The 12,097-nt window shown below is 39.6% G+C and overlaps 2 protein-coding genes and 1 long non-coding RNA gene across 9 annotated transcripts in view; 1 reads left to right on the top strand and 2 right to left on the bottom strand.

Moving 5' to 3' along the window:
• The window catches only part of LOC117078869 (cytochrome c oxidase subunit 6C), a 28,115-nt gene extending 19,166 nt beyond the window's left edge, over positions 1–8,949 (top strand). For both annotated transcript variants that reach the window (XM_033202384.1, XM_033202385.1), the window contains exon 4: positions 8,839–8,949. The gene's annotated coding sequence lies outside the window, so the exon portion shown is untranslated. The remainder of the gene's footprint in view (positions 1–8,838) is intronic.
• On the bottom strand, positions 5,699–8,146 carry LOC117078872. Its single transcript, XR_004435188.1, has 2 exons — positions 6,268–8,146; positions 5,699–5,953 (listed from the first exon to the last, which is right to left on the bottom strand). It is a non-coding gene; the product is annotated as an uncharacterized LOC117078872 (long non-coding RNA).
• Positions 8,950–9,541: 592 nt separating the features above from the next.
• The window catches only part of VPS13B (vacuolar protein sorting 13 homolog B), an 869,883-nt gene continuing 867,327 nt past the window's right edge, over positions 9,542–12,097 (bottom strand). For 2 of the 6 annotated variants that reach the window (XM_033202375.1, XM_033202379.1), the window contains exon 62: positions 9,542–11,616. In XM_033202375.1, coding sequence (XP_033058266.1) covers positions 11,368–11,616 — 249 coding nt within the window. In that variant the 3' untranslated portion in view covers positions 9,542–11,367. The remainder of the gene's footprint in view (positions 11,617–12,097) is intronic. The other 4 variants (XM_033202380.1, XM_033202378.1, XM_033202376.1 and 1 more) reach the window with 2 other exon arrangements.

Raw genomic sequence — 12,097 nt, 5'->3', positions numbered from 1 at the left:
TCTTCTACTTTTTTTTCAAGATTTTTAGTTTCTTTGTGCTGGGTACGTAATTCCTCCTTTAGCTCTGAGAGGTTTGATGGACTGAAGCCTTCTTCTCTCATCTCGTCAAAGTCATTCTCTGACCAGCTTTGATCCGTTGCTGGCGATGGGCTGCGCTCCTTTGCAGGGGGAGATGCGCTCTTATTTTTTGAATTTTCAGCTTTTCTGCCCTGCTTCTTCCCCATCTTTGTGGTTTTATCTGTCTCTGGTCTTTGATGATGGTGACGTACTGATGGGGTTTTGGTATAGGTGTCCTTCCTGTTTGATAATTTTCCGTCTGACAGTCAGAAGGACTGTCTGTTGGTCTGTTGGAGATTGCTTGAGGTCCACTCCAGACCCTGTTTGCCTGGGTATCAGCAGCAGAGGTTGCCGAAGATAGAATATTGCTGAACAGCGAGTGTACTTGTCTGATTCTTTCTTTGGAAGTTTCCTCTCAGGGGTGACGCCACCCTGTGAGGTGTGGGGTGTCAGACTGCCCCTAGTGGGGGATGTCTCCCAGCTAGGCTACTCAGGGGTCAGGGACCCACCTGAGCAGGCAGTCTGTCCGTTCTCAGATCTCAACCTCCGCGTTAGGAGATCCACGGCTCTCCCCAAAGCTGTCAGACAGAGTCGTTCGCGTCTGCACCGGCCCCGCTCTTTCCCCTAATGGACTGCAGCTGTGCGCTGTCCCAGAGGTAGAGTCTACAGAGACAGGCAGGCTTCCTTGAGCTGCTGTGAGCTCCACCCAGTTCGAGCTTCCCAGCGGCTTTGTTTACCTACTTAAGCCTCAGCAATGGCGGGCGCCCCTCCTCCAGCCTCGCTGCTGCCTTGCGGATAGATCGCCGCAGACGGCTGTGTTAGCAGTGAGGGAGGCTCCGTGGGCGTGGGACCCTCCCGGCCAGGTGTGGGATATATTCTCCTGGTGTGCCTGTTTCCTTAAAGCGCAGTATGGGGTGGGAGTTACCCGATTTTCCAGGTGTTGTGTGTCTCAGTTCCCCTGGCTAGGAAAAGGGATTCCCTTCCCCCTTGCGCTTCCAGGTGAGGCGATACCCCGCCCTGCTTCAGCTCACGCTGGTCAGGCTGCAGCAGCTGACCAGCACCGATTGTCCGGCACTCCCTAGAGAGATGACCCCAGTACCTCAGTTGAAAATGCAGAAATCACCCGTCTTCTGTGTCGCTCACGCTGGGAGTTGGAGACTGGAGCTGTTCCTATTCGGCCATCTTCCAAAAATCATTTGTTAAGTTTGTCGTCTTCCATGGAATGGTCTTGGTACCTTGGTGAAATCATTTGACTCTAAATGTGAGAGTTTATTTCTGGGCTCTCTATTTCATTAGTCTGTATGTCTGTCTTCAGGTCAGTACTATACTGTTTTGATTACACTAGTCTGTTTTATCTAAGATATGTTTCAAGACCCCTCCAGTGGATTCTTGAAACCACAGATAGTACCAAACCCTATATATATTATGTTGTTTTACCTATACATACCTACCTATGATGACATTTAACTCATAAATTAGGCATAGTAAGAGATTAGCAACAATAACAAGATAGAACAATGATAGTGTGTAGTAATAAAAGGTGAATGTGATTTCTCAGTATCTTGCTGTACTGTCCTCACCTGTTTTTGAACCGCAGTTGATTGTGGGTAACTGAAGTGGTAGAAGGTTAAACCACAAATAAGGGATGACTACTACACTGTAGCTTTGTAGTTTGCTTTAAAATCAGTAAGTGTGAGTCCTTCAGCTTTGTTCTTTTTTTCCCCCTGCCCCGAGAGTGTTCTAGCTATTTGGGGTTCCTTAAGAGTGTGAATTTTAGGATGGATTTTTCTATTTCTGTAAAAAATGCCATTGGGATTTTGATAGAAATTGCATTAAATCTGTAGATTACTTTTGGTAGTATGGACATCTTAATACTATTAAGTATTCCAATCCATGAACATGGGATGTCTTTCTTCTTTGCATCTTTAATTTCTTTTAGTGTTGCTAATCTCTTACTATGCCTAATTTATGAGTTAAACTTTATTATAGATGTGTGTGTATATAGGAAAAAACATAGCTATGTAGGGTTTGGTACCATCCCTAGTTTCAGGAATTCACTGGAGGTGTCTTGAAACATATCACCCTGGATAAAAGGAGACTACTGTCATCAAAACAGTGTGTCCAAGGACACACATTTCTTTCCGTACTTTTCCTTTATTTTGCAGTGACTTGTTTCAGTTTCCTTCCTATTTCTGTTTGTATATATTCTGTATTTTCTTTGTGGTTACTGTGGGGATTGCATGATTCAGATTTGCTAGTTTTTTTTAGCAGTGTACAGGTATATATCTGTTTCATCTAGGTCAGTGTTTAAGTCTTTCATATTCCTGGTTAAATACATTCCTAAGTATTATTTTTGGTGCTATTATAAATATAATTATTTTCTTAATTTCCTTTATTAGGGATTCCTTTATTTCATTCTTGTTGGTGTATAGAAAGAGCTGAGTTTTGTATCCTCCAACTTAGCAGAATTCATTTATTCTGACACTTCTGTGTGAGAAATCTTTAGGGTTTGCTGGAGGTAAGATTATGTGATCTGTAAACAGATAGTTTTACTTATTCCTTTCCTTTTTGGGTGCTGCTTATTCCTTCTTGCCTCAATGCTCTGGCTAGGACTTCCAGTACTACATTGAATAGAAGTGGCAAGAAGGGGCATCCTTGTCTGGTTCTAGGTCTTAGAGGAAAAGCTCTCACGTTTTCTGTGTTCAGTATATTAGTTTGTCCTTTTTGGCCATGGTTGGGTTGAAGTACATTCCTTCTGTTGATAGTTTTGATCATGAAAGGATGTTGAATTTTGTCAAATACTTTTTCTGCATTTTTTTGAGATGTGTTTTTTATCCTTCATTCTGTCAGTGTGTTATGTCACATCTATTGATTTGCATATATTGAACTATCCTTGCATCCTAGGGATAAATTCCACTTAATCATGGTGTATGATTCTTTTAATGCACTGTCAAATCTGGTTTGCTAGTGGTTTGTTGAGGATTTTTGCATCTGTGTTCAAGGATTTGGACTATAGTTTTCTTGTGTGTTTGTCTTTGGTGTCAGGATAATGCTGGCCTTATAGAATGAATGTGGAAATGTTCCCTTTTTCTCACTGTTTTTGGAAAAACTTGAGGAGGATTGGTGCTGGTTTTGTAGAGGTCTGGGCATGGTGGCTCATGCCTATAATCCCAGCACTTTGGGAGGCTGAGAAAGGAGGATCACTATAGCCCAGAAGTTAAAGATCAGCCCATGCAACATGGCAAGACCCTGTCTCTACCAATTAGCTGGGTGTGGTGGTGCATGCCGGTAGTCGCAGCTACTTGGGAGGCTGAGGCAGGAGGTTCACTCGAGCATGGGAGTTTAAGGCTGCTAGTAAGCTATGATCACACCACTGCACTCCATCCTGGATAACAGAATATGAGACCCTGTCTCAAAAAAAGGTTGGTAGGATTCACCATGTGGTCTTGGACTCTTCTTTGTTGAAGTTTTTGGCTACTGACTAAAAATTCCTACTAGTTATAGATGTTCAAATTACTTTTTTCCTGATCCAGTCTTGGTTAGGTTGTATTTCTAGGGTGGGTGTGGTAGCTCATAAAGCCTCTAATCCTAGCACTTTGGGAGGCCAAAGCAGGTGAATTGCTTGAGCCCAGGAGTTTGAAACCAGCCTGGGCAGCATGGTGAAACCCCGTCTCGACAAAAAATAATGTGTGTGATGGCACACGCCTGTAGTCCCAGCTACCTGGGAGGATCACCGGAGCCTAGGAGGTCAAGGCTGCAGTGAGCAGTGATTGCACCACTGCACTCCAGCCTAGGTATCAGAGGGAGATGCTGTCCCCATCCCCCGCAAAATTTTCTTTTTTGAGTTGTGTATTTCTGTTTCTTCTAGGTCATCCCATTTGTTTACATGTAATTGTTCATAGCATTCTCACTCCTTTTAGATCTGTACAATCAGTTGTAATGTTCCCTCTGTTGTTTGGTGGTTCTCTTTTTTATTAGTGTGACTAAAGGTTTGTCGATTTGATCTTTTCAAAGAACTGACTGTTGGCTTTGATTTTTCTCTATTGTAATCTATTTTGTTTAATATTTACTTCAGCTACATTTGGGTTTAATTCCTCTTTTTCTAGTTCTTAGGTTGATATAGTTTTTCTTTTAAAATTTCCTTGTAATTTATTTTTAATTTATTGATTGTTAGAGACTGTTTAACTGAAACACGTTTGTGGATTTTCCTCTTTTCCTTTGGCTTTTGATTTCTAGTTTCATGCCATTGTGATCAGAAAAGATACTTTGTATGATTGCCAGTCTTTTAAAATTTAAGTCTTATTTTGTGACCTAAAATATGGTTTGTTTTGGAGAATGTTCCATGTGCTCTTGGGAAAAAATGTGTATTCTGTTGTTAGATGGAGTGTTTTGTTAGGTCCAGTTGATTTATAGTGTTGTTCAAGTCCTGTGTTTTATTATTAATCCTTCTGTCTAGTTCTATCAGTTATTGAAAGTGGGGTATTGAAGTCCTCCACTGCTATTGTAGAGCTGTCTGCTTCTCCCTTCAATTCTGTCAGTGTTTGCTTCATATATTTAGAGCTCTGATGTTTGGTGCATATGTATTTATAATTGCTAGATCTAGAATTAATCTTTTTAAATTATAGAATGTTCTTTTTTGTCTCTTGTAACATTTTAGACTTGGTCTATTTTGTCTGATTTAGTGTAGCTACCCCTGTTCTCTTGGTTACTATATGTGTGGTACACCTTTTTCCACCCTTTCACTTTCAACTTGTATGTCCTTACATGTACAGTGAGTCTTGTAGACAGCATATAATTGGATCCAGGTTTTTAATCCACTCTGTCGTTGTCTTTTGGTTGGGGTGTTTAATCCATTTACATTTAAGGTTATTATTGATAAAGACACAGTATTGCCATTTTGTTTTCTGTATGTCTTACAGCTTCTTTGTCCCTCATTTCTTTCCTCATTCTTTTATAGGGACATGTTTCAGTCTTTCCTTTTGTATTCAGTATTTTCTCTGTGGTTACCATGGGAATTACATGAAATATGCTAAAGTTATAATGATTTATTTTAAACTTACAACAACTTCAATTGCATATAAAAACTCAACTCCTTTACACCACCCACCCTCTTTTCCTGTGTTACCGGTATCACACATTATGTGTTTATATATTATGTGTCCATTAACATAGACCTATAGTTCTTATGCTTTTGTCTTTTAAATCCTATAAAAGAATTAAAAGTGAATTTACAGACCAGTTTTTTTTTTTTTTTTTTTTTTTTTTTTTTTTTTTTTTAAGAGATGGAGTCTCTGTCACCCAGGCTAGAATGTAGTGATGCAATCTCGGCTCACTGCAACTGCCGCCTCGTGGGTTCAAGCAATTCTCATGCCTCAGCCTCTTGAGTAGCTTGAATTACAGATGCGCCCCACTGTGCCCAGCTACTTTTTATATTTTTAGTAGAGATGGGATTTCACCGTGTTGGCCAGACTGGTCTTGAACTCCTGACCTCAAGTGATTTGCCTGCCTGGACCTCCCAAAGTGCTGGGATAAAAGGCATGAGCCACTGTACCTGGCACAAACCAAATTTTAATACAAGTTTCTGTATTCTTTGCCAGAGAACTTTATATTTTCACATGACTTTGAGTTACTGACTGGTGTCCTTTTTGTTTCAACTTGAAGTATTCCCTTTAGCACTTTAGCATTTCTGTAAGGCAAATCTAATGATAAAACTCCTTTGACTTTTTTATCTGGGAATTTCTCCTTCATTTTTGAAGGACTGTTTTGTGGGATGTATTATTCTCAGTTGACAGGTGTTTTGTTTGGTTTTTTAAGCTCTCTGCCCTTTTTCTCTTCTGGGACTCCCATAATACCTATATTGGTCTGCTTGGTGTAGTCAGATGTCTTAAGCTAGTTACTTTTTTTTTTCTTTTCTTTTTTTTTTTTTGAGACAGAGTTTCGCGCTGTCGCCCAGGCTGGAGTGCAGTGGCCGGATCTCAGCTCACTGCAAGCTCTGCCTCCCGGGTTCCCGCCATTCTCCTGCCTCAGCCTCCCGAGTAGCTGGGACTACAGGCGCCGCCACCTCGCCCGGCTAGATTTTTGTATTTTTTAGTAGAGATGGGGTTTCACCGTGTTAGCCAGGATAGTCTCGATCTCTTGACCTCGTGATCCGCCCGTCTCGGCCTCCCAAAGTGCTGGGATTACAGGCTTGAGCCACCGCGCCCGGCCTACTTTTTTTTTTTTCTCTTCCAGACTTTTAAAAATTTAGTTTTATAGAGATGGGGTCTCACCATGTTGCCTAGGCTGCTCTTGAACTCCTAGGCTCAGGTGATCCTACCACCTTGGCCTCCCAAAGTTTTGGGATTACAGGCATGAGCCACCATGTCTGGCCTGCTCTTCAGACTTGATAACTTCAAATGATCTGTCTTCAAGTTTCCTGATTCTTTCCTCTGCCTGAGTCTGCTGTTAAATCCCTCTAGTGATTCCTACCCCTTCTGCCCCCATTCAGTTACTGTATTTTTCACCTCCAGAGTGTGTTTGGTTTTTAGAAATCATTTTCTCTTTGTTTATATTCTCACTTGTTTATATAATGTCTACCTAATTTTGCTGAGTTGTCCACATTCTCCTTTAGCTCATTGAACATTTTTTAGATAGTTGTTCTTAAGTTTTTTAGAGTAAGTCAGCAGCTTCTGTTTCTTTAGAGTTGGTTTGTGGAGATTTGTTTCTTTCAATCGTTCGTGTTTCCGTATTTCTTTATGTGCCTTGTGATCTTTTGTGAAATTCAGGCATTTGCAAAACCAGCTACCTCTCCCTGTGCACACTGACTCTGTGCATGGAAAGGCCATCACTGATTAGTGCACCATAAGGCTTGGTGTCCTCTCAAACTTTTTCTGGGGATGCCATCTTCCCTGGGCCTGTGCATATGCATTAGTTTTAGTTTCCTCCTATACACAGCTGCGTTTAGTTTTTCTTAGTTTTCCTGAGTTTGCCTCCAGCTTCCTCTTGGAGTCTTAGCTGTTCTGTTGTATTCTTTTACCTCTGCTCTCTTGCCCACAGGTTTCTGTAGGTCTGTGTTCCCCTGCAGCTCATTCATGCCATGGTACCCATTATTGCTTTCAGCTCTTTTCAACCTCCTGTCCAAACTATGCCATTGTTCCCATTAGCACTCTGATTCAGGCCAGCTCCATACAAACCAGAACATTGCAGGCCAGTTTCATTCTTTACCTTATGTCTTAAGGGAAGAGACAGGGTAGTTTTCTTCTGACTGTATTGCACTGAGGAGGGCGTTTGGCAAGAGTGAGCAAAAATGCCATGAAATTTCCTGCTACTTTGAGTGTGACTTTTTCTTGGTTAGGTGGTTCCTTTGGTTGCTGCTCAGCTGATTTCTAGAGTTCTTATAAAGCTAAACAGTTTTAAATTTTTGGTCCATATGTTTATTCATTATTTTTTGTCGGGGTTTGGGGACCTGGAGCTTCACAGTCTTATCTTGCTGACATGAAACTACTTTTTATTTTTAAAATCATTTTTATAGCTTATGCTATTAATTGCTAGATTGGCATTATGAATGTTACACTTTTAGAAGTCACTGTTTTAAAAAAAAAGTATTTGGGACAGTATAGTTTGTTAGGTGGGTGTCCACGAGTGACTAGCTGGCTTTCCATAGGTCTGGTTTGGTCTGTTGTATTCACAAGTCCTTATGCCTCATGGACAGTGTGAATTAAAGTTCTATATCTAGAAAAGGACTGACTGCTGTGCTGAGGAAAAGTCATCTAAATTGATTTGATAGCATGTATGAAGTACCTGATGAGACTTCCTACTCTGGAATCTTATGTGTATATTTAACAAAAAAGAACAATGTAAAGTTTCTTTTTGACACTCCAGTCTGGGTTTATGCCTTGTAAATGAGTTTGCTGTGACACAGAGAATATGAAACTGCTATTTTGGCAGTATTCCTAAATAAGCATTTCAGTTGCACTATATATATGTGGGTTACATCCCAATAAACCTTATATGTTAGAATATCATAAGTCAAAAATGCATGTAAGACCCCGGAAAATCCATTAGAAAGTCAAAAAATTGTAAGTCAAACCATCATAAGTTGGGTATCATGTGTATTGAAAATCCATTAGAAAGTCAAAAAATTGTAAGTCAAACCATCATAAGTTGGGTATCATGTGTATTGAAAATCCATTAGAAAGTCAAAAAATTGTAAGTCAAACCATCATAAGTTGGGTATCATGTGTATTAAGGAAAAAAGATCAAGAAAATACTAATGGTTGTTTATAATCTTATCTGCTTTAACTTTGAAATTTTCAAAATTTACAGGGAGCATGCGTTTTATAATCAGAAGATATTAATAGGCTAAATTTGTTAGATTTTTACCATTTTTAAGATGTTTAAAAACCTATATGAGAGAACATATTTGGAGACAGGAACAAAAATATGCCTTGGAACAGAAACAATATGTGGCTTTAAGGGGGAATGGCGGTGGGGTGGGGGTGGTGGTGGGCGTAGAATTGAGGAGAAGGAAAAAAGAATTTGTTCAATGCACACAAGCAATGACAGTAAGGTGTGGTATGCCCAAAATGGAAAAGAGGCTATTCAGAGTGGTCAGGGAGCTTAAAGGAGCTTAAAGGAGAGGGAAACTTGGAGTCCAGGTAGCCTGAACTGTGCTTTTTCTGTGGCTAAGGGTGAGTGATCAAGGTGTGAAGTCTACTAGTAGGAATAGACCTCAACTGATCCTCAAAGATGGTATTGAGAGAGTGTTTATCACTAACTTAGCCTTTGTGTTTCTCTTCACAGAATTTCTTCAGGTTGAATTACCTAGAAGTTTGTCACTGACTCCTGAACTATGACACATGAATATGTGGGCTAAGAAATAGTTCCTCTTGATAAATAAACAATTAACAAATACTTTGGACAGTAAGTCTTTCTTAGTTTTTAATGATAATGCAGGGCACTTAATAGCATCAGAATTGGTTTGGGATTTAACTGTTTATGAAGCTAACTTGATTTCCGTGTTCTTTAAAATTTCATTGTTCTAGCACATCTTTAACTGTGATAGTGTGTCCGTTTCATTGCAGTTACTTGGTCTTGGGCCATGGATTAAAGTGTTCTTCATGAGCCTGTAAAACTACTGTACTGTGGGCTCTAAGAAGAGAGAGAATCCTAATAAAATCTATCCCTTGGCCTTCACTGCCACTATTTGGTAGCTCTGCCACCACCAGATAGTTGAAATAGGTAATTCAAATGTAGGGTTTCTTACTCAATATTGCTTTGTTAATAACAAGCTAACAGTATGTAATAGAATTTGGATATATATCTAATCCAGAAAAGGTTACTTAATTAGAATTGAGTAATGTCAAAAAAAAAAAAAAAGAATTGAGTAATGTCTGCTAAATGACAAGCAAAGTAGGGTACTTTTTCAGAGGTCTTTTTAGGACTTCATGTTTATTGCGAGCAAAGTGATACTGGAGAACTTCAAAAAATGACGCTTATTCAAAGCTAATTTAATCAGTAACTTTATTATAACAAAATCTGTATATTAACCCATTTAAACTTGTGTAAAATTCAGTGATGTGAGCTGTATTAAACCCAGGTATTAGAGAAAATTTGCATTGTAAAACCTGGTAACAATAGACATGTATGGGTGGTCAGTAATTCAAGGATACCTTTTAAACAGTTTTATATAATTCATATCAATATGCAAAATTGCCATAAAAGATACAAGGATTAATACATATTTACATTTTTAGAAATACTCTTGAGGTTGACAACTGTCACTTTTCTAAATGAGTTATTTATAGAACAAACTGAAAGAGCCATTTTTCATAGTCAGAATTGTTCATTAAATCTTGCTTTCCAGTAACAATTATATAGTGACTTCTTATGCCCAGCATGTGAGAGTTGAAGATCAGTGGGTGTTGGGCATGGTGGCTCACACCTGTAATCCCAACAGTTTGGGAGGCGGAGGTGGGAGGAATGCTTGAACTCAGGAGTATGAGACCAGCCTGGGCAACATAGTGAGACCTCATCTCTAGAAAAAATGTAAAAAATCAGGTATGGTGGTGTAGTCTCAGCCGCTTGGGAGGCTGGAGTGAGATCCCTTGAGCCCGGGCAGTGAGCTTAAGCTACAGTGAGCCATGACTGTTCCACTGGACTCTAGTCTGGGTGACAGAATGATACCCTGTCTGTCTCCAAAACAAGTAAAACCTGTGGGCATTTAAAATTGCATATCTTAGCATCTCAAAGTTGCAGGTAACAAGCTGTAGCCCCAAATTTAAATGTAATCAGTGAACATGTTCTAAGTTACTGGACTGTAAGATATTTACTGAACATTGAAGACATCTTGGTAACCCAAGATCTTGAGTCAAACCCATTCTTAGGTGCAAAATATTATTAGACACTGGGAATATCTTCATGCTTTATCAATTCCACAGAATAAATGAAATGGACTGGTATAATTATTAGCATTAATATTGGTGTTCTTGTGTGCTCTATGGCATACCAGGGAGTTCCCACTATGTATGTTTTGTTTATGGAACTAGAGAAACTCACCTGAGCACTTTGGGACTGGATTCAATATAGGACAAAGGATTTACTCAAAGTTTGCTTAGTAAAACACAAACTGGAAAAACACTTTTTCTAAAATGTACCTGGACAGTAATCAGACTGTTATGTAAATTTTGGTAAAATGCAGACTTCAGAGAAAATACACATAGCAGCTTTCAATCAAAGAACAGCATTGCAGTTAAGTGACAAATGTAACAAGCCACAAAGTCCTAAGCGTTTCATTTAAGGAATCCTAGGCCTTTGCAGACCAAAGAGCATGAGGCAAACGTGGTGACTCGGCCCAAAAACATATGAAACTTCTTTTAAGTTTTAACTCTGGCTCTCCATTGTAAGGCCTGGCCACATTCTATGATGGAACAGAGTTAATAGATCCAAATTACAGTAGAAAATTTTGCAAGTGTCGTACAGCAAAAAGAAATGCATCCTTTGTATGTGGTAAGGGACCTGCTAATCATTGTCTGTAAGTGGGAAAGGAACACGTTTTTGTCACTTTGAAGTATCTTTTAGAGGTAAGGATTTAAATAAGGAAACTGTTGGCCTTGTGTCCATATCAGATGTTAGAGCTGCCTAGGCTTTTTTAAAAAAAATGCAGCCCTGTACGGTGGCATGTGCTTGCAGTCCTAGCTACTTGTGGGTTGAGGTGGGAGGATTGCTTGAACCACAGAATTTGATGTCAGCATGGGCAATGTAGTGAGACCCTGTCTCAAAGAAACCCAAAAACTAAATCACACAAGTAGGAATCAATATCTCAGAGGGGACTCAAGGAAACCCTTTCCTCAGGGCTTTATTTTTCACCATGGTAAATTTACTAAGGAAGACCTGAGCAAAATGCGGATCAACCAAGTAATGGTATGTTTTAACAGTGGAGGGGGGAGGTTCGGCAGCCACCACAGGGCATGGTATTTGCATGGAAGAACAGCTAGGGGCCAGGTGACAAGATGTCTTTGTGATGTAGTCCACAAGTCTGTTGTACTGTTGCTCTGACAGTCTCTCTCGGACTCCATCTACCTAGGATCCAAAAATAAAGATTAGTTGCCAGACCCTTATGAGAGTTCCAGAACAAAATTAGTTCTTTTGCCTTGATATATTTGTACATTATGCCTTTTAGGTCATCTATTAAAGCCATTAATCCAAAATGTTTCCTTTTTTCCTCTGAGATACGGCAGTGATAACAATGCAATTTTAGCAGTGTAACAAAAGTTGTGCATGAGACTTAGGACAGCCTCCTTTGAATAAGCATTTGGTGTTGTGTAAAATTCCCATGTTTGAAGTTGACGATTTGATAACATTTTACTCACTAACCATTAAAACATCTGTCATTGCTCTGTAGCAACCAGCCCAAGAAAAAAGGAGAAAAATCTTTCCTCCACATAAATCTATTCAACATTAAACTCAGCACTGAAATAAAAGCTGTTTGCCTACCTCCCCAAACCTCTTCAGATAGAACATCTTAAAGTGGAGAACACCTCTTTCAAACCAGTGGCTTTGG

This window comes from Trachypithecus francoisi, unplaced genomic scaffold, assembly GCF_009764315.1.
Source record: "Trachypithecus francoisi isolate TF-2019V2 unplaced genomic scaffold, Tfra_2.0 Lachesis_group7, whole genome shotgun sequence".
NCBI classification, from domain to species: domain Eukaryota; kingdom Metazoa; phylum Chordata; class Mammalia; order Primates; family Cercopithecidae; genus Trachypithecus; species Trachypithecus francoisi.
Note: the sequence above shows the minus strand (reverse complement) of the source record. Positions and strands in the feature narration are given on the sequence as shown.